The 25,964-nt window shown below is 40.7% G+C and overlaps 3 protein-coding genes across 7 annotated transcripts in view; 2 read left to right on the top strand and 1 right to left on the bottom strand.

The window, feature by feature from the left end:
- The window catches only part of kcnq5a (potassium voltage-gated channel, KQT-like subfamily, member 5a), a 71,719-nt gene extending 70,489 nt beyond the window's left edge, over positions 1-1,230 (bottom strand). For all 5 annotated transcript variants that reach the window (XM_072436937.1, XM_072436938.1, XM_072436939.1 and 2 more), the window contains exon 1: positions 892-1,230. In XM_072436937.1, the coding sequence (XP_072293038.1) occupies positions 892-1,214 (323 nt within the window). In that variant the 5' untranslated portion in view covers positions 1,215-1,230. The remainder of the gene's footprint in view (positions 1-891) is intronic.
- Positions 1,231-2,408: 1,178 nt separating this feature from the next.
- On the top strand, positions 2,409-4,846 carry cnrip1b (cannabinoid receptor interacting protein 1b). The gene is made up of 3 exons (XM_072436879.1): positions 2,409-2,774; positions 3,771-3,915; positions 4,430-4,846. Exons 1-3 carry the CDS (start codon positions 2,596-2,598, stop codon positions 4,592-4,594), a joined length of 489 nt encoding a protein of 162 aa, XP_072292980.1. The 5' UTR covers positions 2,409-2,595; the 3' UTR covers positions 4,595-4,846.
- Positions 4,847-5,825: 979 nt separating this feature from the next.
- Positions 5,826-25,955, top strand: LOC140351289 (calcineurin subunit B type 1). Its single transcript, XM_072437070.1, has 6 exons — positions 5,826-6,088; positions 13,369-13,408; positions 20,715-20,891; positions 21,396-21,455; positions 21,832-22,016; positions 23,916-25,955. The coding sequence occupies exons 1-6, from the start codon at positions 6,086-6,088 to the stop codon at positions 23,961-23,963; spliced, it is 513 nt and encodes a 170-aa protein (XP_072293171.1). The 5' UTR covers positions 5,826-6,085; the 3' UTR covers positions 23,964-25,955.
- The last annotated feature ends 9 nt before the right edge of the window (positions 25,956-25,964 follow it).

Raw genomic sequence — 25,964 nt, 5'->3', positions numbered from 1 at the left:
TTCCTCCTTCTCACAGCAATCCTCATCCACCACAAGACTCATAACACAAAGACATATGAGATGTAATGAGCGTGATGGGATGGACCGAAACATAATGTGGCCATATACTGTGAAAACATGATTACACTAATGATGCAGGGGTTGGTGTTGCATTCATTCCCTCTCCTGTCACTAACACTTGAGCTGCACCCACCCACATACTGTGTCTAGAAAGAGTTAGGAAAGAATTTCAAATCACTATTAACAAAACAGACTATACAAGGGCTGAAAGTGCAGTGAAACCAGGACTAGAATACCGGTGGTCCCTCCCCAGCGTAAACTGAAATTGAAAGTTGGACCAAGAGAAGCACTTGGAATATATTAAATATTCATCAGATGACAACTTTGTAAATGTTTCTAAAGTATTATAGGATTTAGTATGATAATGACAATAACCCTCACATATTTAGTCTAACATTTACAGTTTATTGATACACTATTTAGGAAGAAAACGCCAGGAGATGAAAATGAGCAAAACTGCAGAGCTAATTAGGGCACTGACTGATGCAAGTGAGTGCAGGAAGAAAAATCAGTCGGCCCAAGATGCAGATGCAGATGCTCTGTAGGAGACCGGGGATGTGGCATTTCTTAAGGTAAAAGGTCACGGATTAAATAGTCGTGAAAAGCATTGCATCTGTGTCACCAGGTTGGGTTTGGTCTGTTACTGTGTGAAGCTGGAGCGTGAACTGTGGCCCCAGTTATCACTTCACCTAAATCTGCCCATCGCACATCAGGCTGTTGTAGCCTTTAACCCACAATGGACCGACTATTGGAATGGAATTTAATTGATGAAACAGAGATGTTAAACACATTCCTTCACGACTTGGGCACGTGTTGAAGCGTGATACTCACACAAACGCGTGGTAGATAAACGCCCATTCCCGCGGTCTTTCCAACACGTTGTAGAGGTAGTTCTGGAGGCGCCGGTACCGCGCGTTCCTGCGGCCGCTCTGCGCGCTGTAGTTGAGGGGTTTGCCCAGCAGACTGAGCCGGGCGCCCTGCTTTCTGTCCCCCGCCACACCTGTCGTGCTCGCGGCTGGCGGCGCTCCGTCCCCGACTCGCCCCGTGTTGTTCATGAGCTTTCGTCCGGACTCCACATCTTTGAGCGGGAAGTCTCGACGGTCCCAGAGCCCGGTGCTGCTGGTTTGGTCTTCGCCGGCGTGACTGCGCGGCATGGCATCACCGGCTCAAGCTGTCACATGAAGCGAGTTACTACGACTCAGGCAAGAGTTTTACAACTAGACGGAGACAAGTCGAGTGCTGCAGAGAGCTTCTTAACACGTCCTCATTCAACTACAGTTCGCTTTGGAGTCGCGGAACATCTGCGAGAGGTAGCGGGAAAGTGGGGTTTTGAAGAGTGAATCCATCTTGACATTTGCCTGGGGGAGGGCTTCTCTCCCACCCTCCCTCACGTCCCTTCTTACACAAACACACACTCTGGTTTCTTTTTACTCTTTTGTTACAGTCTTCTGCAGTGTGCAACATCTGCGAGAAACTTTACTTTTCAGATCTTTTTGTCAGACTACATTATTTTTTTGTCTTGTCCACTTTTATAGCCCATAAAACTATCTCGGTGAAGTCTAACTAAACTGAAGAAAAGAATGAATGAAATAAAAGCCTCAGCCCAGCCACCTACATGGTTGGGTCGAATGTGGTCAGTTAAATTCGATTCACATTAAAAGTCACCCTTTTTAAAATACTTCATATAGAGTTGCATATTGAAACACCTCAGGGTAAAGACCAACAATTGTCCATCGTACATTTTAAACCCACTTTACCCCTCATTCCATAACATTCTTAACAATTTAGCCAAATTCTGGTAGAGCAAGTTTCTTAAAATACAGAAAAGATGCAAAGCATTTCCAACAGCAGTGCGCTCAGGAATGACCACGAGGAGCCTGTGTCGCGCTGGAGTGCTGTGTTTGACTCAAACCTGCCCTCTGGTGGTTGCTTTCAAACATTACAGGGCTAAATAAGGATATTGTATAGCCTACCAACAGCAAGCATTAGGCTACAATTGTAACAGATGAAGGCTCAGCCAAAGAATCATAAACCATGCACATTCTTGCTTGGGATTTGGTATATGTGTGCATGGTTTAATACTGTAGTCAATTGAAATTAATATGTAACAGAAAAAAATGGAATAAAGAATACAATCTGTAGTTTTAATTATAGCCTATATTGTGTCAGCACCATGGACAGCGACAGTGATTTAAAAGACCATCCATACATCATGTGCACCTTCAAAGTGTACAACTGCAAAGTTACATGTTGTTTTGTCTGACATTATCGTCTTGTTTAGCAAACATTTGCTTGGTTCTTCTGAAGAACTGTATCCATGAGTAGCACAGTATTAGAGTGCGCCTTGAAAGGGATTAGGTGAATGCCCGCTGCCTCAGTATTGGATTAAGACACGGCTATTCCCAATCCAGACCCGACCCCGCGAGCCATCTCCCAACCGAACAGACTCATCCGTACAAGCACATTGTCCACGCCCTGCAGCCCGCTCAGAGACATACAAGAGGCGGCTCTACATTGTGGCATTTTTATGGAAACATGGCCGACGTTCCTCAGCTCATCAAAATAGCAATTTCTCTCAAAATGCTTCCCAACAATTCCGCTGTCTACTTCAAATCTGACGGTGCTAGATTTGGACAGACTCGCACCATCAAACTGTTAACCGGATCCAAGTACAAGATTGATGTGGTCATAAAGCCTGGAGCGGCAGAAGCCACGTAGGTATTCATATTTCTGTTTGGAGGTTTAGTCCCTCTACATGTGATTATCTGTTTGTCACTACTAACAAGTGACAGACAGCTCCTGGCTCTTGCAGAAAACCCCAATATACATTGAAACTCATGGTTGCTATTAGTTTTCAATGGATTTTAAGGCCTATATGTTGCATGAAATGAGTGACAGTTAGTTATGTCTGTCAATATTTATTTCAAGAAAAGAATCAGTGTGCAAAAAGGCCATGTCTTTATTTTTTATTGCTTAAACCATCATTATTGCATTTGCGATCAACCATTTTCCACAAAAAAATGAAGTAGGTTAGGTTTTTATCAGGAGCATAAACTGCAATTGGCTTCATGATAAATCCACTGAAAGATTAGGGCTCCACATTTGGGATTTGTGTCACTGCAAACCTCTTCGTTGCTTTCTACACACGGGATTCTCGTGTAACATGCTTGGATTATTCTAGTGAGGAGAGGGGTGACATAAAAATAGGTCACACATGCACTGGCCTATGCAGAAAAGTGACTCCAGGTCAGAACCATAGCTGTAGAACACTCTGAATAGGCGTGCATGTCAGTGCATAACACATTGCCCACATGACTGAATGTGAGTACTCTTAAACTAGCCTGCATTTCTCATATAATCTCTGGTTGCCTTAGACGTTTTCACAACATGATTAACACTCAATGATTGTGTTGTCTTAGGCTTTAACATGTCTTAAAGACAAATACAGAATTTGCTGTAGTTGCATGTAAACCTGCAAGGATTTTCATACTCAAATAACAGTAGACGTCAGAAAGTATGAGTTTGAATCAAATAAGACATAATGTGCTCATATGCTCATTTGTTATTTTGTTATGCATTTACATATTGCAATTTACAATTTAAAGCCACTGAGCAACTGTGTCAGTGATACACACAATTCAACTATGATTATATTGAGACTTGAATTGTACCTTTGTCCAAGTCCATGTGTGTCTGTCTTGTATGTACAGATCTATGAGCATTGGGAGGGTGACGTTCCCTTTGGAGCAGGAGTCTAAAGACCCCCAGTCTGTGATCTACAGTGGCCTGTATGACACAGAGGGAGTGGTCCACACCAAGAGTGGAGCGAGACAGCCAGTTCAAACATGCATACAGGTATTTGAATGTCCATTATTCTATGTACAAACAATTTCCAAAAAAACATTGCACACGTTACAATTGTTATTCTTATTGATCAAATATAAATTACACTAAATATGCAAACTGGCTCTAGGGCTTGGCAATATAACAAAAAAACAGGAATCAAGAGTTTTAGTCAATAAAAATATCTGATTCGTCTAATTCTGCATTGTAATGTCACATTTCTCCCTCCAAAGTCCTTCAGCACTGCACCAAACCACATGCTTTTACAAGCAATTAAACATTTCGTACTGTGATAATAATTACTGTTGTTTTAAAATATTTTATGAAGCCTACAATGTCATGTAGGCCTACTACAAAAAAAATCACAACATTGAACTATGCTACTATTAATTTCACACCTTTAGTTGTATCCTTTTGTAATCAGTGTTAATCATGATATGATTTGTTTACTAACCTAATGTGAATCTGTCCATGCTCCGTCATGCTGCTCTGCTACTTATCACCTGTACATGTGCTTTTCTCACAGTTCACAGAGGCTGGCCAGTTTGAGACGGTGTGGCAAATCAAGTTTTATAACTATAACAAGAGGGACCACTGTCAATGGGGAAACAGCTTTAACAGCATAGAATATGAGTGCAAACCCAATGACACACGCACACTAATGTGGGTCAACAAAGAGACGTTCCTCTAAATGTGAGAAGTTATGTCTTCTGTAGACAACATTTTCAGTGATTACTTGTACTACTCCATTGTGGGTCGCATGGTGCTATTTATACAGTAAAAGTCAGGAATTCAGACTTTTCAATGTGTTTTCAATGGATGCGACCTTTGTTTGCGTGCACACAATATAAAATGTGTCGAAGTGATAGATCACACAGATGAGTTTCTATTTATAGCTGACCTTTTGCTAAAGTACTGTATGTGTTTATTTGTATTTTATGACTATAGAGCATTTTATTAAAAGCTTTTTATTTGTACATTTCTGTTTTAAAGTAAGTCATCCACTTGCCCTTGTTTGTGTTTACAGTTGTGACATATTCCTCCTATTCACTTTATTGTTTAGAAAATACAGAATATACTTTTTAATCAATACAAACATTTCACTATCCGGTCCTAACAGGACATGGGGCATTTTAATGGTTTATTGTCTATGTTTTCAAAATAGTATTCCTTATAGTATAATTTTTTTAAACATTTATTTTTGTGCAACAGTAATATATTTTTGTACTGTGTTAAATGTGATTTGATTGACTTTGTCAAATACATTTTCTATGCAAGGAGTTATATTATAAATGTGTTTAATTTCATAAAGCTTTGGAAATAATAATAGGAATTTGAGTTGCATTAAATACCTTTTCTTTTAAAAAATAACTTTTCCATTTATTTACATAAATATCGTCCTATTCAAATCATTGTCACTAGACTTCGGGGCTTTAAACGAAAGCTACAGTATGTACCTGTAACTATCTGGAGGTGGCACGCGAACTGGATGATTCCATTGTAAAGTGGAATTAAAACCAAACTTCAGCACATTCTCCATGGTACGTTTGATGCCACACTGTGTAATTAGTATCAGGAACAATGTTTTCCATGTAAACAAGCACACACACAGGGTGAGGCTCCTTCAGGCAAACAAAGAAAGTTTTGTGGACATGCAAGCCCTCTCACATTAAGAACACTTGTTTTTCTACGCTTTTCAGTGCCAAAAAAAAGATAACGAATGATCAATTTGTTTCAACGTGCTTTCTTATTGTATTTTCGGTTCAAACGTACGTGCTGGAGCTTTCATGTAGGCCTAATAAAGCTCATTCCGGTAATGAAACGCTGTGGCGTGGTACCGCAAATCCCCCAGCAGGTGGCGCATCCGCTCAAAGAGCGCCGTGGGTAAAGTCCCCGGATGTGCAGTAGCGCCCCTCCCCCTCTGCTCCTCTCTGTCCGCCACCGCCTGCTCCTCCTCCGCTCTGCGCCCTCCCTCCAGCGGCTCCCGGACCACTGCAGTGAAGGCTCGGCTCAGGACACTGTCACAGAGGGTCGGTAGCGGCTAGATCCGAAGCAAAGACGAAGCGACACATCGTCATCTCCCCGACACATCGCGCCACTCGCCGGCGGCACCCACGGCCCACCCTTCTGCCCCTCTTTTCAGTTTACATCGCCTGGATTTCATCATCATCCGACCTGCAAAATGGTAAGCAAGCAAGCGGCGGCGGGGCTCTGTTTTCACCCTCGGCTGACTGGTAAACACACCGTGCCTGGGCCTGTGCTGTCAGTTTGTCGAGTGATTTGTAATATTTTCGCGGATTGTCTTCTGATGCGCCGCTCGCTTGTTGTTGCATCGACTCGAGGCAAAGAGGAAATGCTTCAGTTAGCCTCCTCTCTTACCTCTGGGCTGTCACTAGCCTCAAGCCTATGGCCCAGATATTTCCTCACTCTTCTCCACATTTGCCCCGCACTCTGTCGAAACGAGGCCCCGAGAAAATGTATTTTGTTTGCACTTAAAAACGCACGACTGGTCCTTTTTTTTTTTTTAGCTGTGCTGCTTTTTTATTTGTGGGGAACTAAACCAGTGGTAGCACAAGCTAAAGGAAGCGTACGAGTGCTCACGTTTAGCTAGCACCAACAATCATTCTTCCATTTTCACAGCGTCGTCGCCTAAATGTGTTACTATTTGCAGTTTGAGTCTTGTTAAGATTCTTCTCAACTCGTAATGTCGATCTTATATTTGGATTTAGCGAGCTTTAGCGAGCTTCTTCTGTCTGTGCTAATTGGGCAAAATGACGAGAAAAGTCCAATATGTTGTCATAACGTTACGCTAGTGGAGGAAGCGGTGTTTAAAGCGGACATATGACGCAAAATCGACTTTTATCAGGTTTTAACCTTGTAACTACAGTGTTCCCTCATCATTATTTCATTCAAATTTGTATTTTGATGGACTCGAGCATGTTTGAGTAATCCTGAATGCCAGGCTTGAGTGCTCGAGAAATGTCTGTTTTCACCCATCCCCTGGCTCCACCCACATCCCTGTGCTCAATTGTGATAATGTGAAAAAAATACTTGTACACATTAAAATATTGTGTGGATGTCTTTCAGAAATAAAAATGTAAAAGAAAACCTGCTGCTTGCTACAGTGAAACGTCACTATGAAGAGGCGGGGCTTAACAGTTCTGCAGTTTTGAACAGGAAGCCAATGGACCTGGTTCTATTACAAAGCCGTTATAGATCAATATAGCAGCGTACAATGAGCATAATACCAAAATGCATACTTTGTCTCCCTATATATCTGCTTTTAAGTCAACCATGCCCTTTTAAAATGTTCCCGTTTATATATTGGCATGAATGAACATGTTATCTAAAACACCTAAAGCAAAAGTAGTCTATATTTGACTCCCATAAGACCTCACAACATTATTCAAAGCTATAACTGATTCTGTCGTAACATATGCTGATGTAGCACTTAAAATCTAAATCTTTATTCATGTCACATTTGCCTGCAAAAAGTGACCAAACCTGTATTAATGCATGAACTAAATGGCTTGGTTTAGTGCTCACATTTGCCCGTCACTGCACCATCCTCCTGCCTGGAGCGAAAATGCCCCTTCTACTGATGATGTGCCAACTTGTAGCCTGTCAGAGTGTATTCTGTGCTGCAGCTGGGGGCAGGGGCTCACTCCACACAGTTGCTTAAGCTTGTATTGGAATGATCTAATGCAAAGGGGACCATATGCTGCCTAGCAATCAAGCACCACCCACATACAGATCCAGCTGAGCTAATGTAAAAGATAAAAGCCACAGTGAACCAGCAGCAATACGATGGTGATCAACACGATGTATCCACACTGCTCGTCCAACCTGCCCACTCCAGCTCCATTTCTGCTCCGCACAAGCCAGGACTCGCCTCGTTCCAGCAATCACCAGCACATATCTAACTCCTCTGTTTCCTAAATATAACCATATGTACAAGCTAGTGGTCTGAGGTACCAGTACATAGTTTTGGTACCTTTCCCTGTATTAATCATTATCTAGATAAAACAAATAAGAATTACAATGTAATGTTCTCAAATTAAATTGAATTGTTGCCCATCAAGGCAACTGTTGTTGTGACTTTGGGTGTTACAAAAATGAATTGAATTGAAAAAAAAATGTTTTAATGGAAATGGTAGTTTTCATCATTCTTTTGTGGTGATACTGGTAAGTAAGTTTCTAAAGTAAAAAAGAAAAATAAATCCTGCCGTATTGGTACCTTTTTTAAACGTTACCCAGCCCCATAGTGTAACGACTTTGAATTTTGAGGTACAAAGATTTCCTTGTGAAAAGGGGCCTGGTGGTACACACATGCTCTCAATCCAAGTTATTACACATATTTTTGAAATGCATGAGGTTTTCTGTAAAATGGAGCAAGACTGAAGTGAATGTCGGCCTGTGTAATTATTTAGTTTTCAGAAGCGTTTGCTCTGTCGTTGTGGTTGTGCAGTGTGCTACAGCGTTTGGTCTGGTGGACTGAAACATAGAGGGCAATCTCTATTTAAAGTACAGTCTGATTCTGAAGGTATAGTGCAGGGCCGCAGTCTGCTGCGCCTCTAGAGGGTTGGGTGTTTATCATAAAGCTTGTCTTATTACAGCCATACGATAGACTTGAACAGAACTGACTGAGCAATATGACAAAAAAAGAAGAAATTACATTACATAATGACGATCTCAGAAAATAATAGATAATCACAGGAGTCACATAACAATTCAATATTCATGGCCATATTGCACAGCCCTTTTCATTGTGGCTTGTTACTTACAGATACTGTTAAGATATTGTAGCATTTGCCTGTTCTCATTGGAGAATAATGCTCAAAATTAAAATGTCAGGTATATCGCCTATAATAAAAACAAAGAAGGAGAAGAAAATTAATAAAAGAAACATGCTGTGTACCAAATAAGGATATACAATAATATTTCTGCATGTTTGGGTTAACTTTAAAGTCCATTAGTTTTTGTGGAAAACCCAAACCAAGATATTTCGAGGCACATATTATTATGAATTAAGATAAGATAAGATATTCCTTTCTTGTCCCACATGGGGAAATTTCATTGATGCAACGCAGGTAGATACAGAGGTAGATACAGAAGAACAGATCACTTCAAGTCTGAAAAACACTCTCAGTAGAAGATCTCCTATAGACAAAAACTCCCATAGACAAAATCTCCCATTTCCCAACAAGGGATGGAGGGGAAAATAATAAAGATAAAAATAAATAAATAAATACATAAATACCATTGCATGTTGAGAATTAAGTTGAGTTGAGAATTAAAGTGTATTAAGGCATTTTATTGACACCATTCCGCCTCAATAGATACATACTCTGCTTGTGCTTATTGTTGTGAAAGTAGTTGAAATATGTTTGTCTTTCTACAGAATGTTTTAGCCGTCGGCCTAACACAGAGAGCCTGTTATTGTCACTGCGTCACATTCATTTCACTCACCTTTTAATGGATTCAGGAAAGGACGGATGTCTTCAATCTTCTGCACATCATTGTGCTACTTATCCCAAGAGAAGTACTGCAGCGTTTGTGTGAAAATGTACCACGTTTGTGCCAGGAATATTCATTGTTATTTGTGATTGTAACTGTATTATTACTTGAAATGAGTTGATTTGAACCTAAAATGGCTTTAGTTTATGTATCTGATCCCACGCCCAGTTTGCCCTTGACTGAGGCTCTCCAGGACTGAAGTGTAGATAAGGCAGGTGGCAGGTGTGCACGGGGTGCTCAGAGCAGGGTGTGACAGCCCCCGCCCTCGTGCAGCAACACAAGGTAAACAAGCACTTTACTGTCACAGCCATGTCAGGCATGACACTCACATGGTTGCTCCTTTCTTTTTAATTTGATGTGTAATTGGCATTATTCAGCTTACAGTTTGATAATAGCATCATGTATTTATTTATTTTTTTAAGATAAGCAGTTTTTTTCTTTGTCCAAGCAGTATTCAAAATGTCTTCATTTCTGATGGCGCCTCAGAGCGTCCTTGTGCAGCCTGGTTTACTGGGCTCAGTCTTTCATGTTATGATTGGTTCTGCAGGTCTATAATTAGCTGGGTTTTTGGGTCAGCCTGAGTGTTACTGCTGAACAAGCGGCCATGCCAGATTCTTCATTATGCAAAAGTGTGTTGTGTGCTAAGGCCTAATTGATTCTGAATGAAGCATTCATTATTGAAGAGCCAACATGAGTTCATATCCTTCTTTCCTCTCCTCCCTGGAAGAGCCTTTCTACTTGCTCTTGTGCTTTCATCTTGCTCTCTGTGAGTCCAGATGTTCACTGACGTATGGGGCAGCTGGACAGCAGCAGCTGCATCAAGTGGTTTCTTATTGGAGGATGTTGAGTGATACGGTTGACCCCTTTGTGGTCTTAGCACTGACCTATGGCAGGCTGTGGTTGGTAAACCTGTAATCCTGGACACTAAATATCCTTTACTGTAACTCTCTTTCCTTCCAGAAACGCTCCAGCGTTTAACCACAGTCAACATCAGGATTGCAGCTCCAAAGATCTTCTCACTGACACTTGGACGCTATTTCTACTCTAAAATGAATCACAACTCGCAAAGAATATTCTTACTTTTACACTGTGCTTAAACTGCTAACAATTTAGATACACAACAACTAACACAGAAATAATCCGATATTTTGTTTAAAAGTGTATTTCGCTTGGCATTGTATCCTCATAACATGCCTGGGGTTGCTCTTTACGCACACATGTATCCAAAATCTGCATATTTACCCCGGCTCCCTCCAGAGCTCAAAACACCCATGGCATTTTCTTTATAGTTATTAACTTACACTACAGAAAATAACAAGGCTCCGGTGTCCTAAGCAGTTGCTGAGTAATACATAATACGGACCATTTAATATAATCTTCAACATAAGAATATATTCTGAAAGTTGTTTCAATACTGTGCTTTTACAACATTGAAATCGACTGTATGTTAGTGTTTTTAGTGCCCTTGCAGAAGAGGCCTTTGTCTAAATGTGGATGCTGTGAGACCCATTTGGATTGTGCAATCAATGGCTGCTAACTATAGCCGTTTGAAAGAGACATTACCACCTGTTTTAGAATAAATCAATAGCTCTATTTTTAGACATGGGTAGCAACATTTGTCTTTTAGAGCTATAAATAACAAAGGTAATTTGTCAGCATGAAGCAATAATGTGACCATGCATTCCTCCACTTCTGCTGCACTGTGCAGTTATAGGGCCGCTGCCTCAGGAAATCTAAGCTAATGCTCGTATATTTATGGCCGACTGCATTTATTTTTTAGCTCTGCACAACATGTTGCTTTGTTATCATTTACCATTGTTTTTATTTTCCTATTTTGCTTTGTTGAGTAGTTTCCCGTGGTATCAGTCTATTTAAAAAAAAAAAAAAACAATTTTACAAGCGACTACAGTTGAAGACACAATAAAGGAGCTAGTTATATCCGCAAGTGGTAATGGAGAGCCTTGACCCCCACTGAAACTGTTGTTTGATTATGTACATTATCCTTAAACAGTTGAGCACACCAACTCATTGTGAAATATAAAGTTCAATTATAGCATGTTGGTCTTTTAAATAATTTATGTGGATTTGTGAGATAATTAAATATCTTTCAAAAACCATATGCAAAAAGCACTCTACATTACAATGAATAATGTAACATTTAAATTAGAGCTGCACAATTTTGGATTAGTACTGTTAAGTACTGCTGTTACAGCTATATAAAGTATAATTCTGTTTAAAGTACACTTAAACAACTCCATGAGCTTTAGCGCTTGAGAAAGACTCATGAACTGATAAACTAATGCAAAAATGCATTTAGAACATGTTTGTAGAGATCTAAAGTCTAAACTACAGGTGCAACAAGACGTTTTCTACAAAAAGACAAGATAGTTTGTTCTTTGCAGAGGACAACTCTAAATCATTGCTGCTTTTGCAAGTTCATTATTGTACCAACTCATTGTGATTTCAATGTAAGTGTTTACATGAAATCAAAATTCAGTTTGTATCTAAATATTTGGGTCTCAATTTGATCTCGCGGTCTCTGACGGTGCTTAATTAGAAATTAGAAAAAAAATTGAAATACATATTCTTCTTCTTCCAAATAAATTACTATTTAAAGTTTACCCACATAAAATAAATACATTTTAAAATGATATTGTCAAGGCAGTATGTAAAAATATCAAACGTATCTCAGACTGGAGTTGTTACACACTCCACCTTCAGGTTCTGGGATATTCTTTTAAATACGTGATTTTCAGTCTTAGTCTATGAGGGTATATAGTGTATTATTGGGTATTATTTCATTCCTAAATATAAGAAACTACTGTAAAAGAAACGGGTAACTTAAGGTCCTCAAGAGAAGTGTGTTTAGTCTGTCTGTCTGCCGTAATCAGACTGTCAAAAGCTAAGTCTCCGGGCTGGCTAATCCCGTGTCACCTCTTTCTCCCCGGGCTGATCTTAAAATACATCCACCTCTCAGGCTGCCATAGTAGACAAGCGGCGCACTGAGATGACATAACTGCGACACAACTGACTGCTGGGTCGACTGCTCCAGTGTGAAACGTCTGAACAAAACACCTTTTTGCATTTTTATTCACTACAACAACTGGCACAAAAACATAAAACAACAATGTAAAACCCCAGGGCCGCATCACAATGGCCTCTATACACGAGCTGCTTGATCTGCTCAGAGCTTCTTCCTCAGTACATGGGGCGAGCTCTTGGCTTGCGTTGCATGGCATTCCTCGATGGAGTTGCCGGACAGTCCCGTTCAATAATACACTGGCCCGGCTCTGTGTCAGCTGTAGGATTCCCGGCGTGCCCCCTCCTCCCGCTCAGCCCCTCCCACAGAGCGGTCAGTCAGTGGCCTCTGGCAGCAGCCGGGCCAGCGCTCGTGGACAGTGCTGCAGTGCTGGACGAGATGTGGCTGCTGTGAGCCAGAGCGAGCGCACAAGCACAAGCACACACGCACACGCACACACTGCGCTGTGAGCTTACACACAATGCAGAGTGTATCTAGTAAGCCTATGTTTATCCTATAGTAGATTTAAATTGTTTTTCTTTAATGCGTGCCCTTTTGACTTCATATAGGTTGTTTTATCATGTTCATTGTTTTATGTTGCACCGAATCACCAAAGCAAGTTCCTATGTTTGTTAATTCTGTTCATTGACGATGGCATAAACCTTTTCTGATTCTGAGACGCCGGCACACATAACCACGTAGACATGCACATGCACACAATGATATTTGGATGATTGAGCTATTTTCATTTTGTTTGAAATGATCTTGTGGTTATAACGGATCTTACAAAATATAATATTTTTTTCTATTCTGGTATGTATTCTAGTGTATTGTTTTTTGTTGTATTATTTTTTTTTGCCGTTATACTGTGACTTATTTTGCGTGTCCAAAAGTCAGGGCTGAAATTTGACTTTTTCTTTTCATTTTAGGGAAATGAAGCCAGCTATCCCCTGGAGATGTGCTCACATTGTAAGTATATGCTATATTTTTTTTGCTGTTTAAATTTGATGTGTGTTTTTCACATTATTGAGGTTGAATGTAAACTGGTTTGCACTGAGGAGCACAGAGGTTCTTGTAGATATACTTAATGATAATGGAACAGTAATCTCTGCTGGCCCACAGAGCAAGCTAGTATATGCAGGGTTCACAGGGTTCAAATGTTTAAAGTGACTGAGCACTTGAGTGGAGAGCTGGGGGAATGAGTCACATTCTTCTTTGTCCGCCTCCTTAACCTTCCCCACCTGATGGTGAATCAACACAGCGCTGATGTAGCTGACAGCTCCTTGGAGAGGCTCTTGTGTGTACAGCACATTTTAGCTCCTGAAGTGTTCAGGCCCTGTAAAGTGGAGCTGTTTTTACATGTGTCTAATGAGTGCTGGGTGTGGAGCTGGTCTTCTTGTAGAGGCTGACCTCATCATGTCTCGTTTGTAGTGAATGTCATCTCTACTGCATGGTTACTCAAGCAAAGAATCCAAATGTGACATCCTGTTGCAGAGAGGGCTGCGGACACAATGTGTAACCGTAGACCTGAGCTTGTACTACTGTGTAGTACTGTGGAGTCCGTGGGGCCTTGGCCTGTGTGGCATTCCTCTCAAGGATTAGCCTCATGGTCACAGGACAGGGCTCTGGGTGACCCTCGGCTCACCACGTCAACATTTACAGTCTGCTCTGGAGGCACTGTGTATTTCTTTATATTAATGGAAAGTATCATCAGTGTAGAACATTTTATTATCAAAAACTCACACAAAACCCTTTACTGTGTATTAAATAGGAAGTCTACATTTATATTCCCCTTGGTGCTTAATATTTGATCCCCTAGTTGCCTCTGTCTTCCTTCTCGGTCTCTCTTCTGAGGGTTTGCCCTCTGCTAACACAGCAGCTGTTCAGCTCATCAAGTTCTTGGACAGGCAGAGCAATGGCTGTGAGGAAATGAGCTTAAGCACTGGTCATAGAGGAGCACCGCACACCACAACCTCTCAACCCAATGTCACAGAATCCGACCAATGCGAACTAACGCCTATGTTATGGAGACTATAGTCTGGAGCACTAGATATAAGAAAATAGTGTCTTCCAAAATGGCTTTAATGCCTATTAATTGAAGCCATTAAAGGACTTCCTTGAAAAATAATATATTTATTTTCAATTTGTGTCAATTACCGCACCCAACATAAATGGCAGGTGTCTTGTTGGAGTTCCTTGTTGCTAGGGGTTTCCCAGAGGGCGGTAGCCACGTTTGCCAGTGTGGGGGGAGGGGCAGGGCGGGGGTTTTCTCATGACGCCATGACTATAAATACCCTCGGTCAGTGCTGCTGTCTCAGTGGTCTGCTTGGCCCATGTTTGAAACATTATCAGGGAAGCCAGAGCAATCGCCTAATGTACTGATTGTTCTGTGCTGCCAGACGTTACATGAGATAAGAGGCTGAAGGAGAGCTTTATCTAAAGTCTTTGATTGTGTAGTTGCCCCGTTTGATTTGTTTAAGACGTTATTTGGACCCCTTTGCCTTAATTACCTCTGACCTGTGTTCCCGGTCACTCCGGACTGCCCTGTCAGTGCTGCCATTGGCTCAGTGAAGCTCCATTATGCTAATTGAAGCGGTGTCTTGTGTCAAACTTGTGTGATTACTGAGCATGTAACCTTCTCGTGTTTGGCCACCTTATCGTTTTATCTTGTGTATTTGGCTTGCTATATACAGCAGGCCCTTGGCTGCAATTATTGCTAACATGCCGACTGCATTTTGCTGGGGGCGGAGTGGCCGGCCTGGTGGCCTCACTTCAGGCTAACGGTGATAATGCAGTCACATGTCACCACTAATGTGCAGCTGAGCCGTCTAGGGGCTGGTTGTGCTTAAGAGGACACATTGATTAATGGCAGTTTAGGAATATCATAATTAAACCAAAATTGGATGGATGGAAGACTTTTCATTCACACAGTGTGTGTTTTTTCATGCCCACTCTGATGAGAAGGGACTGTATTTAATGACAGGTAATGAATATATCCATTACCTGTCATTAAATACTGAATGTTGTCTCACTACTGTGCTTTTACAACATTGAAATCTACTCTGTGTTTTTAGTGCCCTTACAGTAGAGGCCTTTGTCTCATTTTTTTCCAATGAAATAATACAGGTATTTGATGTTTCTACTGTTAAGAGGGCTTTTTGTGATACACCGTAGACCTTAGCAGCACAAAAAGAGGCCTGTGTTTGGTGAACTCTCCATTGGCTCCACAGTCAGTCACAGTTGCTCATTAATCGACAGAGGAGTTGACATTTAGCATGCCCAGGTTAATTGAGTAGTGTGGTATGAGGTGTGTAGTGAACTCAGATTTGTGAGCCTGTCTGCGAGTACACTGTGGATGTGTGGGCTATTTGTGGGGCTAACTGGTTCCTGTTGCCTAGTAACACAGTAGAGGGTGCGTGCAGCCATCACATCCGTGTGTCTGTGCTGCTTTGTGAAGTATATGAGATTATCATAACCATCTCACAGTTACATTGGGTCTCCCTCAGAGCCTGTCATTAGCATAACAGTGTGAGGAGCCTCTACAAGTGCAGCCGCTCCACTGACACGTTCTCTCACGCAGCACAAGAGGACAGTGTTTCATCCGTTTGTCACAGGACCATGTACTGTAGCCTGCCATATCCAGCCACAAGGGGTCACAAGACAATCCAGCACTTTTGACGCTGCTCATTTGCGCCTACGTCATGTGTGAATTATAAAACAGGAAGAACTTGGGAGGATACAGCTAAAATGTCAAGTTAGCTCTGGGCAAGATACATTGAACATGAATCTTGTTTTGAAGATGCTTAAAACTTGAATATTGGATGATGATGATGATGATGATGATGACTTGATATAAAAGTGATATTCCTGCAAAATTGTGGGTAACTTACCAGTAGTTTTAACTTTTATTCGATAGTTAAACCTCAACCTCAATTGTTGCATTGCCAATATATTTTATTGTTATTAGTTACTGAACAATATTGATCATTTTGTCTTTATTGAAGTTGTTTTAGTTTGTTTTTCACTTAAATTTGCACTAAGTTCCCCCCTCCACCACAGTGTCTAAAATCAGGCCCCTGTTGATGCGTTCTTTTTCAAATTCAACAATACAAAATGGATTATGGATCAATTGGCATTTCAACTCGCCCCACCTTCAGGTTAGTGGTGTTTCCAGCTCAGTCTTTTCTATCGTTTTCTTGTCATATTGTGTTGGCGTGCTCGCTGCCACTTGTTGCTCCAAAACGGATGACTTTATTTTGCGTCACACATGTTTGCGCTGCGCTGCGGGGTTAGAGGGGTGACCGTCGAAACCAAAACAGTTGGGCAATATCAAAATGTAGGTGAATGTTTTGAAGATATGCATCATTTAAATATATTGTTTCTAGTACAAAATGAAAGAATGTGATATCATAAACTTTCTAATAAGGGTATGAGGTAATATTTTTGCACGTTTCTAATTAAGTTGGACTGACATTTCACATTTGTCTGACCATTACACCTCAACTAATACATTTAAAGATTTTATTGCCCCACCCTTTGCGCTCGCCTAATGTTGTGTAGGTCAGACTATAAGACCGTACTCTTCCAGCGTCCAAAGTAGTGTCTTGTATCGGAGCGTAGTGTTTGACTGGGTCCAGCTGGGAGCACGTCTGCCTGTGAAGCAGACGGAGACGCATCGGTTGGACTCGGAGAAGGGGACTGAGACGGTGAGAAAGCTGCTGTCCTACCTCGCAACCATGAATAATACATACCTACCCACTTTGCACATCCACACAGCAGTTACGGACTCTCTGTTCTCTTACTCCATGGACGAATCAAACTATGAAAGCCACTAGAACTGAAGGCATTTTAGAAAGCTGAATACATTAGAACAGTCGGTGAAGCAGAGGCAGATATAGCACTTTTTGCACCATTACACTTCTCCTGAAATGGTGGTCTTTTGTTGACAACTGCATTTTAATTACAAGTTAATCTGCCAATAAAAAAGAAAGTGCCATTCCAGTTGTTGGCTCCCGTTTACGCCCACACAGAGGCAGGCTTTGTTTAATTTTTATGGATGCTGAGCAGACTACCAGGTAATAAATCCTCTAAGGCGGTATGCACTAGATGGAGTGTTATGATACAGGCTGATGTCATCTGCTGTGAACCGGAAACAAGAGGCTTCTGATGTGTCAGAGGACGACATCTGTACTCGCACACATGGACTACATTAGTTAAGATGTCAAGTTTTGCAAATCACTGCGTGTTTTTAGAAGTAACTAAAGCTCTGCAATTTCATCCTAAAAATCAAATGGCGATCTGGTCCTTGTGACGATCAGGCTATTTTGGTGTAAATTGTCATATTGTGATTCAGTGTTCTTTTGTTTGTTGCACTTCCATGGTCAAACTAACAGACACTTTCCTCAATCTTCTTATTTACCATGTTCTGAGTGATTTAGTTTATTATTTTCTTTGTCAGGAACCCTCTTCTCATAAATCTTATAAAAGAGAACATACTTTTGCACTAGATTTAAAGAAGGAAAAGAATACAGTATGAGATTCTATAAAAAGCTCCTAGTGAAGCAAACATGAAATGCTCTAGGGCATTTGTAAATATGCTCTGTGGACATCAGGACGTGTCTCAGGAGCTGAAGGTGGTTTTAGTGGCCTCTAATGGCATAGAGACTGACCCCATGAATTCTGATCAAATCAAAATCATGTACTAAGCTCAAGACAATTATGATATCATCTTTTTCTTTGGCCTATTTATGTATCGATAAGAACTTACATTTGCATATATGGTAATGCCCCCTTGCCATATCTTTGTTGGTGACAAATTAAGATATAAATGAGAACTTTTGTTTGTTTTACTTTTAAAAACTTCTTCATCCATTATTTTATTTTGCTACCTCATTGAAATGAATGGAATAGAATCTTTATTGAAGTACCAGTCGGTGTGGAGGGATTTAGTTCCAGAGTGGCAGCAGAAGTGCACCTCTGATTGACTTGGCTTGACTTTGTCTGGCCCAAACCTTCTCCTGAACCGTAACCATTTCCAGCCAATGCATAACATTGATCTGACACAGGCCTAAGGCAAGGGACAAAAGGCTCAGTCTCCCGTAGTCCACAACCTGGAGTGGGCCCGAGCGGAGGAGGAGAAGGAGGAGGAGGAGTGACCTGGAGAGTGTGTAGGTGTGCAGCAGGTCTGAGAGGTTCTGAGGAGCCTGAGGAGGAGAGTCTGGACGCAACACGAGTGGAAGCGGCTGAAATGTGACACACAATGCGCCAATTTCCATGAGGCAAGACCAGACTCGAGATTGGGTCCACAACAACAAGACGAAACCAGATTTGAACATCCTATATAAATTAATTTGCGGTTCAGTTCACAATTTTTGCCTCACAATTTTTTTTATTTTTAGCACTGTTTTTTCGAACTACGGCTTCTCAGGAAATCATTTACCACATGTGTGTGCAATCTGTAGGCAATTTTATCTCCTAATCTTGTGGCACTATTTTAACACTGTTGACTCGTGATTATGAACGAATACTCATAAATAAACTGAGTCAGTCACGTTAGGAACTGCTTACCTTAGTTGTAGAGGTTGAGACATCTTTCTTTTTAGCTTCAATAATCATTCAACGCGGAGGGGGTGTGTTTTTAAATCCAAATACATTCAAATCGATGCATGGAGCTCACACATTCTGAATACATGCAGCTCTCCGCATCAGGTTGAGCAAATGAGACGAGCTGCATTTCAGAACGAAACCTCTGGCTACTCGCGCTAATTACGTGATCGTGAATGCAAACCTTAGAAACAAACTAAAGACGCAACAAGAAAAACACATCAGTCAGGATCACAGAGGATATTTGAGCTCATAAATTGAAGTAGCCTGTGAGTTGAAAGAAAAGGCATGAGGCTTGAGAGTTCTAACCCAGGAGACGTTTATTTCCATCAGTGTGGGACCCGGGACTCGGAGACATGAACCTGAGACATTGTGATGTATGTGCAGTCCAGTCCAGTCTCGTTATGCTTCCGTTATAGCGAGTAATGTACCTCTGTTGAGATAACAAGAGGCTCACTTTAAGGAGAAAGGAGAGAGGAGTTGGTGAATGGCGAGTTTAAATTGCATTCTTCTTACCGCTACTGTAAATGCGTGGTCAGCGAGTACTTCTCGGCATAAATAGTTGTTATCACGTGAACCTGCACTTCTGAATGTTCCTGAATGTTCAATATGCCCAACACTTACTGAGATGACGTAACTGGCAGTATCCCACAAAAAATGTACAAAATACATGAATCTGGCTCTAGGTTTTGCTGATCTAAATGACATGTTGGCTCCCGTAAAGTGTGTAAATAGAGATGAATTATGCTAAAATAATGGCAAGAATTGTTAACCATGACCACCTCAGTTGACATCAATGCTTCCAACTGTTGACTCCTGTTTCTGTTCCTCTGTTTCTCCTCCTCGCTCTCTTTCTCCCTCTCTGGTCCCGTCGACACTCGCTCTGTGATTACTCACTGAACTGATGTAGCACAGCGCGTCCAAACCTTGAAACCTGAAACACAACCCACTACTGACACTTTCCTCCCCGCTTTTATCGCCTCACCATTGGAAGACGTTTCAACCCGACACCGCTGGCCACTCGCCGCAATTGCCCTGCACAATAAAAGATACAATCACTTTGAATCTTTCCATTTAGAATAGTTTCCATCATATACACTGTGCTCCATTTCATCTTACCTTGACCTTGAGGGACTATAAACTGGGTGTACTATAAACCCCCCATTGTCCTCATGTCTGTCAGTGGAATTGATAAAAGGCGTTATTTAGTATCCTAGATTAGGTGCTGGGAGTAGTAGATGATGGTTGGCTGCTGAGGTCACCTGACAGTGTGAATGAGATTATACTGTAGTGTAATTAACAGCCTACTATGTTATTGCTGTCCATTGTTGGTGCGCGCAGCCGATCGTGTCTCATGGCACAACAAAAAGGATGTAAGTTGGATATTACACATTTCCTGTCTGATACACGTGAGGGTATTTGCATTGATTATCTTTATAATCGATCGTTTTATTCAGCTGTTTGGAGAATTGACCAGCAAATAGCCGAGAAGAAATGTCTTTGACCTAGACACATTGTATTTTGTGTAATTTATTATTATATCTCACGCAAATCGAGTCCGTCTGTGCTGCTTATACCTAGAAACGTAACTATAAAACTGATTTATGATAATGTATGGATATTGTCTGATCCATAATTTGTTTGTTTGTTCTTTCTGTCTTTCTTTGTGCAGTCGATGCTGATGAGATTAAGAGGCTAGGGAAGAGGTTTAAGAAACTCGACCTAGATAACTCGGGCTCTCTCAGCGTGGAGGAGTTCATGTCGCTGCCCGAGCTGCAACAGAACCCGCTGGTGCAAAGGGTTATCGACATCTTTGACACGGATGGGAACGGAGAGGTGGACTTTAAAGGTGGGCACCGCTCTCAACTGCTGTGGTCCGATCATGGCACTCGGGGTTACAAGTTTAAATCTGATTAATGGGGATTACGCTAGTTGGGTTGTCCCACTCTCTGAGAATCCCCCAGACTGTGCACTGGTGTTTCTTTAGTCAATTCAAATCATCTGTTTGATAATATATTGCCACTATTATAACTTTACTACACTTATATTTTTTATATTTTCTTGTGTTTTATGCCAAAGGTATTCTACGTAAACTTTATTACAGATTTAAAATGTACTACAAAGAACATTTTATATTGAAATACTATTAAATGTCACCTTTTTATTTTAAACCATTCCCAAGTACGTTCTGACATATTTAGATTACACCTTTGACTCCTTTCATTCAGTTTGTAGGTGGTCTGACACCTGTGGCAGCTCAATTACATTTACTATAATAATCCTTTGATATATGTATTAAGTCAAAGTGTATTCTGTGGTTTTCACTTTTTGAATGTTTCCCTTTTTCTTCCAGAATTCATTGAGGGAGTTTCACAGTTTAGCGTTAAAGGGGACAAAGAACAGAAGCTCCGATGTAAGTGCAATTGTTTACTTGCAGCTTGAATACTACAGTTGAATATTTACAACAAGTTGGCTTTTTTTTAACAGTGTTCTCTCATCACACTGAATTGTATTTTGATTGATTTATGCATGTTAAAGTATTCTTGTATTGTCCTGCATTCAAGGCAAGAGTGCTCTGAAAAAAGGGCTGTTACTAAGCTATCAATTCTATAGTTTACAATGATCAAAATGTATCTTCGTATGTCATAGATTAATGCCAAATACCCCCAAAAAGCAGAACATGTCTTATATTTAAAGCTGCGTTATTAAAAGCAGAGGAACTGGTTTGATTAGTAAGTTTCATGCAGCGCATCAGCAAAGCCCGTCTTTAAACTGTGCTGTATCCTCAGTTGCTTTCAGGATCTACGACATGGACAAAGATGGCTACATCTCCAACGGGGAGCTCTTCCAGGTGCTCAAAATGATGGTAGGCAACAACCTGAAGGACACACAGCTCCAGCAGATCGTGGACAAGACCATTATAAACGCAGACAAGGACGGAGACGGCAGGATATCCTTCGAAGAGTTCTGTGCTGTAAGTTCAAATACCCCTGGCTTTCTAATGCTATTCTTATGTAACTGCAGCTGTGTGAGCTTGTGTTAGAATAACAGCGAGAAACTGCTTGTCTGTCGTAAAAGGCCTGCTGGTGTGGGAATAAGGAGTTATTTAGGACAGTGAAGAGGCTAATGGGTTTCTTTTGCATGATAAATTCTCATCCTGCAGTTGTAATACATTACCAGTTCCACTGCCAGAACGCTGCAGTTCTCTCCCTCTGCAATACTGTAGGAATCTTCACCTCTGGGAAATACATTTAAACAGCTTTAGAACTGTTAAGCTGCCGTATGCAAGTGTTTGTTTGTGCCTGGAGGGGTTTAGATGAAATTATGTTTTATTGTAAACTTTCTGGCTGTATAATAAAAGCTTTAGTGAAGCTCATAACTTTCTTTGTAAAGTTAGAGTGAAAAAAGAACTTCACTTTAAAGCTCATTTACTTGCATAGAACACCACGGATCAGAGGAGGAAAATACATTAAGAACAGGAGTTTGGGCAGGAGAATTGTCTGGAATGTTCAGGATTAATTCATTAAATTGTGATGGGATGATTAAGTGACATTTTGTTTATGCACTGGATTTGATTTTAATTGAATCAAGATCTAATTGTTTCAGTTTGAGGGATCTACAGCAAATCATATGGCGGGAAAAGCATGTGTGCCAAAAAGATTCATTTGGATTTCAAAGTATCTGGCAAAAGCATGTTGTTTGAACAGAGATCAAATTTTAGAGGAATTTATTGCACTGTTTAATGGCTCTGACTAAAGATCTGAAAATAAAGCTATTTTATTTGTTTTTGATGAGATGAAAAATTTTATGAATAGAAAGTTGAGATAAGTAAATTGAGGTCTTTTGTTTTTTTGCCATAATGCACCCAGCCCAAATTACTCACAGCCGAAACATAAATCTCGTAGACATGTCACAATAACACATTTTGATGTGCGATCTATTGTTCCAGAATATATCATGAGAAACGATAATATCGAAACTATCACGAAACTAACACAATAAAAAGAAACTCCCAACCTTACAGGTTTAATTTTCAAATCCATGATTGTCTCTCTCCGAAACCAAATCGTGTCGCCCACGGTCTTGTCCCTGAACCAGAGAACCGCAGATAACTCTTGAGACGAGGCCCACTTCTGACGGCTGCCTCCCCACAGACGTGAACTAAAAAGCTGCCTGTTTTTCCGGGAAAGCATTTTCAGGATGGCACAGGAGACAAATGGATCCTGTTTTAACAAAGCAGCACTGTTCAGGCTCTTCAAAGCAAAGTGACTCTCATCTCTGATATCACCATTGCACCAACTGGAATCCATGGAGCTGAATTGAGAATTGTTCATAAGCATCTACTTTGAGTCTCGAATACAGAAGCTTTGACCTGGTTTATGGTCAATATCTCATGGACATATCCAAGTGAAACATAAACAGGCAGAACTTTCCTCTAGGATTCACTGCACTTGGCCTTTTGGGTGAGACGTTATCATATCTACCACCACAGAGGCCTCTAGAGGGCTCTGGCTGAAGAGGGGAGATCCATGGTGGGCTTCTAGGGCATTGGCCGGGTCTCCTGAGTGAAAGTGGATGATGTTTTAAAGACTTGACCCTTTCTGTGACTCCGGATAACATCACTGATGACATGCCGCGTCGGATAATAAATGTTATCTTCAAAATAAAGGTTACTTTTTTTTTTTCGCAATGAAATCAAACATATAAACCGCACACACACACACACACAAAGTCACAGGTTTTTAATACTAACCTCAAACAGGTTGATTTTCTATACAGAGATTTACATTTAAAACTACTTTTTTGTGTTCATTGTAACTGAACTAGAAGTCTATTGAATGTCTGTTCATCCTGCGGTACTGTGTGTGTCCAGGTGGTGGGAGGTCTCGATATACACAAAAAGATGGTGGTGGATGTGTGAGCGCCCGTGCTCGCTGCATCCCTGCCCTTTCCTCCTGACACTCGCTTTCTCCACCATCTCTGAAGATCTGCTCAAGACGTCCGGCAAAACGCTCTGTGTAACTTAATGGAAGTATTCTCTCTCGTTCGTTTCTTTTCTCTGTGAAGCCACTTTTTTCTTTCAGAAAAACCACGAGCCTCGTGAAGCCAACTTAGAAGTGTTATTGGACTGTCTAATCCTCTCAATAACCCGGTCGTAGCACTTTAAGAGACTGAAGGACATCTGTGTCTGCTGCAGGAGCATCTGACTTTGGATGAGGGGGGAGAAAGTGGGAAAATGGGGGCTCAGTGAAGAGGCTGGTTGGCTTGTTCATATTTCATCCTTTCTTTTTTGTTAATTGTTATTTTTGATATTTATTTTTGTTGTCTTTTATAAAGAATAAAAAATAAGTATATCTGTGGTTGTCTCGTGAGGGGAAGTGTATAGTAAATCAACACTTGACTTACAGTACAACTAGAAAGTAGGGTATGAAGTGCCAACCAGAACATATCCAGAACCAGTCCAAGTAATTAACCCATTTTTGCCGCTGACAACACCTCCAACTGTCACCACACACAAATCTAAATTTATCTAATTTTGATCTTGTTTTTTCCTGTCTGGATTAGAACAGCGATGCTTCCAGTCACACTTGGCAAAGCAACACGTTAGGTTTCTTTTTGTAATAAGTGTAATAGTTTTATTTATACTTAAAACATGTTTATATTGTTGGAGATTATCCTTGTTTGTCATTATGGATTTATAGATAGATATGCCAAGAAAATGTCTTTCCAGGATTATTTGTGGCTGCAAACTGATTACATGGTTTACTTGTATTTCAAAGAATTTTGCGTTTGTGCATCCACACGACAATCTTAAGTAATAGCTCTGCGTTCTTGTTACAGGTGCTGGATGATGTGGACTTGGCTAGGAACCTATACACTGTTTGTGCAAGTTTATAGCAATTTAAGAGACTTCTCTGCAAGCAGCGTTTTCAGTAGTTTGCGTTTGCTTTACATGAGCCTTTGAATTCATACATCTCTCAGTTCAGAATAGGATGGTACCGTTTTCTTAAACAGAAAGACCTAATACTAAATGTTGGCATGATCAGTGTGCAGTGGGGTAGACTGTATATTTTTATTGTGTACATTTCAAAAGTTGGCTTCTTCTCCCACTTATATTCTGTCACAATCACCTCATTTTCTCCCCTTCTCTCCCACTACAACAAACAGGGAGAAAACTAACATGAATTTAACCAAATTATTTGATTTAGAAGGGAAACCGCTTGCTACTCTACATGACTTTGGGATAGCTTTTTGCTTTTGGAGGATGTTTTCAGTCCAAGATATGGATCTGGAGTGCCCTGTTGTCCCTTATCCCAAAGCTCTGCACGGCTTGGGCCTCCCTGTGCTTGCATGACATGGAAATACATTTTTTGTTGTGCATGTAGATCAATTTTTGAAATAATCCTCTTGTTTACACATGAATGGTGATGTTAATATATTTAAAATTTAATGGTATACAATATGGATGTTGCCAAACTTTGGTAAATGTACACATGAGAGGTAATCCAAATGAAATGAACTTCATGTAACTTTTTGTATTTTAACCGGGTCAGCGAGATGCTTCTATTCCAGTAAAGTTGCATATCTGATCCCGTCTCAAACTGCCACACACTGTACTCAGCTTAAAGGGGAAATTTGATGTTTTATTTTTCTTTCTTTTGTATATAAGCATTTGTTAATCGCAGTTCAGGCTCTCTGTTCTCTGTATAGTTCAGACCGCGCTTTAGTTTGTAAGTGCTCATTTTTTCTGAGGGACTTGGGGTCTTTTTAGTTTGTGTGGGGATATGAACAATTTTCAGTTTGGGAACCTTTTTTTTTTTCCTTTTTCTGCATGCTGCATCTTATGCTGTGGGACTGTTGGAAACTTGAAAATAAAAATTTAAATAAACTTTGAAATGTTGGAAGTTAATAATATTGTAAG

The sequence above is a fragment of the Eucyclogobius newberryi genome, unplaced genomic scaffold (assembly GCF_026437365.1).
Source record: "Eucyclogobius newberryi isolate DKJ021-1_F unplaced genomic scaffold, fEucNew1.0.hap1 SCAF_8, whole genome shotgun sequence".
Taxonomy (NCBI): domain Eukaryota; kingdom Metazoa; phylum Chordata; class Actinopteri; order Gobiiformes; family Gobiidae; genus Eucyclogobius; species Eucyclogobius newberryi.
This window is presented reverse-complemented; position numbering and strand designations above follow the sequence as displayed.